Raw genomic sequence first — 7,978 nt, 5'->3', positions numbered from 1 at the left:
GCGCACCCGGGCCCGGTGACATCCCGCTCGGGTGCAAGGGAGGGAGGGGAGCTGCCGCTCCCGCCACCAGCCGCGCGCCACTTGCCCAAACGCGGTCATAAACCCGATTTTGCATCATTTCTCCCCAACGCCTGCCCCGCCGCCTGCGTTTCCCTCTTGCTGGGGGGGGCTGCCGTTTGGGTCGGGCACCACAGGCCCACCGGGGGGGGGGGGGGGGAAGATGTGTCCCGCCCGGCGGCGCGCCATGTGCTCGGCGCGGACGGCGGCGGGCGGGGCGGGGCGGCGCGGCGCGCAGGCGCGCGGCGCGGTGGTGGGCGGTGCCCGCGGCTCGGTCGGCCCCGCCCCGCCCCGCCCCGCCCCGCCGCCGCCGCCGCCGCCGCCCCCGCCCAGCCGCAGCACGGCGCGGCGCGGCACGGCATGGCGGGGCTGCGCTTCCCGCAGCAGGGCGGCTACTGCCGCGCGGCCGCGGCCATGAACCTCCTGCTCGGCGTCTTCCACGTCCTGCTGCCCTGCTTCCGCCCCGGCGAGGCGCAGGGGCAAGGTGAGGGGCGCCGGCGGGGCGGGGTGGGTCGGGTCGGGGGTGCCGCCGCTGCCCGCTCCGGGCGTGCGAGCGGGACCGCCGCCCCCGCCGCCGTCCCTCGGGCGGCTGCCGCGGTGGCACCCGGGGACACAAAGGGAGCCGGGACGTGGCTCTCACACCGCCCCCCCCCCCCCCCCCGCCCGCCTCCTCCCGGCCCTGCGCCCCGCGGTGCCCGCCGCCTCCCGGTGTCAGCCGCGGGCCTGCCCCGGCGCGGGGAGCCCCGGGCCGCCGCCGCCTGCGGGCCCCGGCCCCTGCGAGCGCGGCCGGCCCATCCGCCGTTTCTCTCTCTCTCTGCCCCCGCAGCCATCGAGCCCATCCCCGGCGTGGTGGAGCTGTGGCAGGCCGAGGAGGGGGAGCTCCTGCTGCCCGCCCAGGTGAGGGGGCGCCGGGGGGGGCGGGCGGTGGTCGGGGTCGGCGGGGGCGAGGTGGGGCCGGGGCCGAGGCCCGGGGGGGGTCGGGGGGTCGGGGGCCATTGCGGGGCCCCGGGGGGCCGGGGGCGGGTTGGGGCCCGGGGGCGGGCGGGGGCCGAGCCGGGCCGGCGGGGGCGGCCTCGCCCGCTGTCAAGGCGCAGCCCCGGCCCCGCCGCCCCCAGCGCCCTGCCGCTACCGGGGCTGCCACCGGCGCCGGGGCTTCGCGGCTCCCTTTTCCTTCTGTGGGTTTTTTTCCCCGTTCTCTCCTCCCCCCCCCCCTTTTTTTTTTTCTAAAGAACGTAATTGTGCACGGTAGATACTGGACGTGCACATAATGAATATGCGCGTATTTATAGCTCAGACCCGCTCAGGTGAAGCCATTTTCCCCCCTCAAATGACACATCATTTGCGATGCCGTTGCCCTCATCGTAGCGCGTTTTGGTTTTGTTTGGCCGCTTTTGTCGAGGGGTGACATGGTTTGTTACGTGCTGCACGGGAAGGGGAGCCAGTAGGGCAAAATACGCTGGTAAGCGAGGAGGGGGCTGCAAGCGGGGGGCTGGAGTTTATGGCATTTGAGGCAGTCATTTAACTTGCGCTGACGGACTCTGCCATATGTTGAGCTGTGCCTTCCTAGACTTAAAGGCACCAGGCTCGTAAATGGGAAGAAGCGGTCCTTAGGGACGTCGTCTTATGTGAGAGGGAAAAGAGAGTAATTTATTTCTCTTAAGCCATTATATCATTCTCTGTTTAGTGCTCAGCCATTGATGCCCATTAATGTAGGGGAAAAACAGCAGAAGTGTTATTTCTCCCCTCAGCTAGCTAACAAGTGATGCTGCTTACCAGCGCCCGGCGTTTTGTATTGTGGTTTTATGGAAGTATTATCTACTGTATATGTAAATACTTAAAAAAAAATTACATATATTATGCTGTTCAGAATTTGCCTGGTGCAGATGTGGTAGTAGCTAAGGGAAGGTGCGAAGCTTCTGTGCCCAGGGATGCTTAAGGATCTCGGCCTTTTGCTTGTGCAGTCTTTACCTTGAAGACATTAAGATGCGTTAGATGTAGAACTGTGTAATGCAGTCGTTTATAGTTGCTCCTCGTTGCAAAGCTGCAACCGAGTGATGATGATGCGATGTTTACTTCCTGAGGAGATTAGGTCCTCTTGGAAAACACTTTGTTCTTGAGCATCCTCATAAAAAGCTCTGGCATGACTGAAGCAAAACCAGGCACAAGCGGCCCTTGAACTTGGCACGGTGGAGCATATGGTCCTGCCGAGTCCTTGCAGCAGTGTAAGGCAAAGCTGAGGCTGCTGCTCCTCTGTCGTTTCTGTAGACGCTGTGTTAGGTATACAGGAAAGAAAATAGGTCTTCTAGTTTCAGTTATGCCAGAGCAAAAAGTGAAAATCGCGATAGGCTTGCTGAAATAAAAGGTAGACGTCAAAAGCCAGATGAAGCAGTCTCTGAGCACTAGCAAAACAGAGGCTGTTTTGCATGGCTTTCCCCTCTGAGCTCGGGGACCGCAGCAGCATCTGATGCATTGGTGACTGCTCAAGCTGAAGCAGAAGGGCCTGGGTTCCTCAAACAGGTTTTAAGACTGAAGCTTGGTTCCAGGCCTAGCCCTGACGCCCAAATTTCTGTTCCCTTGCGGGCTTGGGCTTTACGCAGCACCTCTTGGGCTTCTGGGGCCTGTGGCTGAATTTGAAGCCGCCTTTTCCAGTTGCCAGGGGGAGGAGGAAAGGAGACCTCCCTCTGTCCCTGCGGATGTGGCGAGGGACCCTTCCAACACCGCTCCCGTGGAGTGGTGGCACCACTCCGCGACGGCTGGTTGTGGCTCGTTGAGCGCCTGAGGAGTCAAGGGTCACCCACCCCGCCGCGATCCCCTGCGGCGCCTGCAAGGTCCTGGAGGCAATTTGGCATCGTCACCCTGCTGGGTGACCGTTCTGGGTTGGTGAGGGGCATCGACAGAGGCGCCGGCATCAGCTCCGGACACTTGGAAAACCGCTTCATCTGATGACATCTGACTGCCCTTTCTTTGTTAGAGGGATGCTTAAACTTGCAAGAGGCTTATTGCTTGTTGGTCTCCACGCTCCACTAAAAAAATGGTCTGACTTACCGCTACAAGGAGATTGTCCGTGTTCTCTTCCTTGCAAGAACAGACTTTCTCACTTAAGCCCTCACAGAGGGTTGTTGCCCAGTGTTTGTGTACCGCAGCAGTGGTGTTGCAATGGTGAGGGTCTAGTCAGAGGAAGAACTTCCTTGCTTTTGAGTGGATAATAAATGTTGTTTGATAGGGAATATCCAAGGGTTGCTTCGTTCACGTGTTTAAAGATAGGTCTCTGGGAAGACTTTGGGAATGGGAAGTGTCCTGGTTCCTCGATCTGGTTCTTCCTGTTCCCTTTTGGAGGAGGGAGGGCGGGAGTGCGGCACAGGAGAGCCAGGACTTTGCATGCAGAAGTGAAAAATCCAGGGAAGGAACCGTGCATGCTCCTCACCCAAAGCGCCTGCCTCCTGCCTGCGTGTTGCAGGCTCTGAGCAGGGGTATGGATTAGGTTGCCCTGTCGGCCCAGCCTTTTTGCCTGTTTCTGGTGGGTTACAAACGCTGTCTGATGGATGCTTTTCCCTTTCTGTCGTGGCTTTGCACTATTATCTTATTTTCCATGCATCATCAGCTGCCTGTGACGGAGCAGTTTTGAGCATTCCTTGCTGCCTGCAGAAATTGAGGGTGAAAGTCGGATGGGTTGGTAGCCCATTCAGCCATCAGGTTGCCCGCACTCGCTTTTGTTCCAAGAGCACATACCAAATAAAGACGTCATGTTAAGAGGCGGGGGGGCAGGGGGAAACAAAGCATTTTAATATTTGTAGTTGCTTTCTAGGCCTCTCACAGCATCGCTTTGTCTACGTGAACTGCATGAATTTGCATGCAGCCGCCCAGGGCCCCTGTGCCTCCACCCCGGTCGGTCGTCCTACCTTCTGTTTCCTCTGGCTTCCCTTTCATTGTTTGTGCTTCTCGTGTGCCCCCTCCCAGCTTCCCTCTTTATATGTATTTGTGCTTTTTCTTCCCCCCACCCCAGCTTGGGATTTTTTTTTTTTCCTCTTGATTTCGGCTTCCTCTGAAGCCTGCAGAGCCGTTTGGGGATGGCTCACCTACTGCTCTCGCTCCGCAGCCGAGCCTGACAGGTGCCCAGAGCATCGCAGCCGGTGAGGGTGTGCGTGGGCTTGTGTGCCAGAGCTGAGGAGGAGCTGGCTGTTATCTAGTGTGCTGACAGTCTTCCACCGGTCTGCAGCTTCCTCCAGTGTTTTAATGTTTCTCCCTGGGTTCTCTTTTTGCTTTGAGGCGAGCTGGGTTTCCCAGTTGGATGTGGTATCCATATTCCCTTGTGCCTAGTTCCTCTTTCTTGTTGAAGGTGAAGCGGGGTGTAGCTGCAAAGCTCCCACCTTGCTCTCCTTCTCCTCCTTGCCCTTGACCTCTTTTTTTATAGCAAACGTCCCTGGGGTGGGTGGCTGGATTTTTGTTTTTCTTCCCGTCATTTGTCCTCAGTGTGGAAAAATGCAGTGTCTTGCATCCTGCCCTGGTGGTTGGGAGATGCATGGAAAACCAGTGGGATTTTGACATGGAAAATCTCAAGTGGGAGAGGCTTGATTAGAGCAGTTGTGGTTTTTATTCAGACTCCTTACAATTTTGTGGTTTTGCTTGTTTGTTTGTAACTTGTTACTACTTACTTAACTAAAATGCTTGGGAGAAGAGCTCCTTTGTGTAGGACTTGACACCCAAGGCCTTCACCATTAAAAGCTGAAAAAGCTTCAAATATAAACAGCCATGTTGGAGCACTTCAGTGCAAAGCTGAAAGGCGGTTAGTTATTAATTTTTTTTATTTTTTTTTTTGCTGAAGTGGAGAGGGAAGAGCCCAAGGAAAAGCACAGTAAGGGTGTCAGGCCTGCTGTCTCCACGGCCACGAGCGTATGAAAGGAGAAGCACAAATGCCACTTGTTGTTCATGGTGGACACCACTTGAAAGAGGTATCGGAGAGTCATAGCTGCGTGTTTCTGTCCATCAGACACCGCTTTGGTGATTACTGCAAGCATCTGGAGGCAGGGGCAGGCCGGTTGGGTACCAGCAGAGCAGGGCATTCAGCGCTTGCCTTTCAGCCCCTTCAGTTTCGAGGGAGGAACTACTTTAAAATGAAATAATGAAGGTTAAACTGTAGGTCTTATCACGATTGAAAATGACAGTAAGTCATCAAGGGCAACGTATACCAACCTTTTTTTTTGGTGTCAGTGCCGTGTGTGTTTGATGTGATGGGCTTTCTACTGTTCCTGTGTGTTGCATGTAGGAGATGAGCGAGGTGTTTCATTAGAGGAACGCCTTGTGTATGTTTCCATTTGCTTGCAGATACTTAGGAGATTACAGTGACTGCTTATTTCAGATTACTGTGATAAAGTTTCAAGTGCTTGAATTTTGGAGAAAGATACCACAATATTTACTGTATCATAGTCCGTTACAGACACTGGGCATATACAGAGCTGCTGCCTGGGTTTTCACTTTAAAAGTTCTGCTCACTTCTGAAAGATTATTTTATTATTTTTTTTCTTTTCCCATGTAGTAGCTGTTCAGTTCCTGTTCTTCAGTGCAGCTCAGGGGCTAATAAGGTTAATTATTCTGCCGGTTTCGAAAGCTGATGAAGACCTTGATCTTACATATGTATCTGAGATACGCAGCACTGCAGTGTGTCATTAAGAGAGGCGCATCCCATCAGCTATGCACCAATTGAACGTATGGAGTCACCCGCTTCAAAGCAGGGTTTGTCTGAAGGCGCACAATATGTGTGAAAGCCTGAGACAGACTTGGGGTGGGAATTGTGTTCCTCTTTGGGCTTTAAAAGGCTCCTCCAGCCTCCCAGCTGAGCTTCTGGATGGTGCTGATAGGACCTGGGGCTGGTTGGCCATGCAGATTATGCAGAAACTGTCAGCCCAGGCTCTCATGACTTGTGTGATATGAGAGGGGTGCTTTCAGGGGCTTTCTGGCACAAGATAAGCACCTGCCTGTATTCAGGATGAGGTTTGGAGGAAGGGGATTTTTTTCCTGTCGTGGATAGGCTGCTGGGACTTGCCTTTTGGCTTTAGGAGTCATTCCCTTCCTCCCATTCCCCTATACTACTTGTCTGGTGATATGGTAGTTTGAGAAAGCTGCTTTTTTTTTTTTCTTTTTTTAAATCCTTAATATAAGTATGCATGTAGCCTGTGACATACAGAGGAGAGAAGATCGGAGAAAGCTGGACATAGGCCTCTCTGTGCATGCTCAGAGTTGAGGGTGATTTTTTTTTAGATTTTTTTTTTTCTTTTTCAATCTCACAATTGAGATTTTATGCTGTGGCTGTACTGTAGGTTGGGAACATTTTCTTCATCGTTGCTTGAGAAAAAGTTAAGAGGAGAAGTGAGATATCTAGGGTTAAGGGTGAGCACTGTGTAATGACACAGTCCCAGGTTTCTGATGCTTGGCAGATGATAAGCCATTTAAAGGAGGCGTTAAGCCATTTAAAATGAGGATAGCTTGCCAGCCTGTGGTGGCAGAGAAGCTGTTTCTGGAAGAGGTGGATGAGGAGTCCTCTAATTCTGCTTGGTATCATACTGAGGTCCTGGAAGTACAAAAGGAGCTTGGAGAAGCTGGAAAACGGATGATGGGTTTGTATTGTGCCCTACTGGTAGAGTCTAACAACAAGGCTTAGCTCAGTCATTAGAGGAGACGGCCAGGTCTTCGTGAGGGCCAGGTGCTAGGACCTCTGTGTAGGTAGGTCTGTGCTGAAGAGCCGTGTGATGTGCTGCAGAGCCTGGACAATTATCGCCGTGTGTCCAACCTCCCTTTAAAGGCAGGTGTACAGAAAGATTGTCAAGTCCTCAAATTAACTTGTATTTCCCCATCAGTCTTGTTACAGAGCTGGTTATGCTATGGTGAAGGCTGTGCTGCTTCTGTTGGATGAGCTGCTTGTGGCGAAAGATGGAAGTTTAGATGGAACTGGTAGCTTTTGGCGAGATCTGTAATCATATTAGCCATAATGTCATTATTTTAGCCATAATAATGTTAATTATTAATAATAATCTTAACCATATTTGCTGCCTTAGTGTGGTTGTCATTTTTTTCCTCCTTCATGAGGCTCAGGTCTTCAGAAATCCTGCTGTCTGTCCTGTTTAGTAGACAAGTAGGGCCACCTGGTCTGCTTAAGCATCTGAAGCCTGTAGAAAGATGTTCAGTGTTTGTGCAGGTGATTTTTTTTTTCCCCCCCAGTATGTAGTGAAAATAGGAGCTAGAGTCAAAGCTGGTGACTTGGGGCTTGTTCCGTGATGCGCGTACATGTGAAACGTGTAGGAGGGGTGGTGGAAGGTGCACTCTTTTAATTTTAATTTTTTTTTTTCTTCCCCCTACCTTTTCATTGCGAAGGTCTGTAGCTCGTGTCTTGTGGAACCATCACCTGCAGAAGCAATAGCTGGGAAAACTTACCAGCTGTTCCTGGCAGGATAACTGTGACCTCTTCCTGGAAAATGTTAAGCTCCCTAAAGTTGTCCCTGGTCTCATCAGCGCTGGTTGGGTGGCTGCAACATGCTGCATTTTGAGTTGTACCTAAAGCTTTCCTGGAGATCTCGGCCGGTTCAGAGCAGCTACCTGCTTGTTTTAAATGGATTTCCTGCAGGGAGCTCATTGAACCGATGCTTGAGTTCATTTCTGTGGACAGCTCAAAGTGGTTGGTTGCAAACTGCAGGCTGGCACAGTTTGTTGAACTGCATGTCTTGAAAATTACCTTAGTCCGGTAACTGAGCTAAGCTGTTGTGTTTAAAGCTTCTGCTCTCTCCGATTTCTGTACGTGCTGCTGATCACTGATAAGATCTGGGTTTGGGATCTTGCCGTCCCTGTTGGAAGGTGGTACCTTGCCTTTGGTTTCGGCATTACCACGTGATCTGACTTTCAAGGCATTCTGCATCCTGTTTTCTCAGGTACT

General features: G+C 53.0%; 1 protein-coding gene across 6 annotated transcripts in view; it reads left to right on the top strand.

Moving 5' to 3' along the window:
* The first annotated feature begins 374 nt into the window (after positions 1–374).
* The window catches only part of TMEM131L (transmembrane 131 like), an 82,573-nt gene continuing 74,969 nt past the window's right edge, over positions 375–7,978 (top strand). For 4 of the 6 annotated variants that reach the window (XM_087735623.1, XM_087735621.1, XM_087735622.1 and 1 more), the window contains exons 1-2: positions 375–541; positions 884–954. In XM_087735623.1, the coding sequence (XP_087591749.1) occupies positions 418–541; positions 884–954 (195 nt within the window). In that variant the 5' untranslated portion in view covers positions 375–417. Of the gene's footprint in view, positions 542–883; positions 955–4,879; positions 5,007–6,077; positions 7,974–7,978 lie in introns of those variants that run through there. The other 2 variants (XM_087735624.1, XM_087735625.1) reach the window with 2 other exon arrangements.

Source organism: Nipponia nippon, unplaced genomic scaffold (genome assembly GCF_047370975.1).
Source record: "Nipponia nippon isolate SJK-2023a ecotype South Korea unplaced genomic scaffold, ASM4737097v1 scaffold_6, whole genome shotgun sequence".
In the NCBI taxonomy this organism is placed as follows: domain Eukaryota; kingdom Metazoa; phylum Chordata; class Aves; order Pelecaniformes; family Threskiornithidae; genus Nipponia; species Nipponia nippon.
Note: the sequence above shows the minus strand (reverse complement) of the source record. Positions and strands in the feature narration are given on the sequence as shown.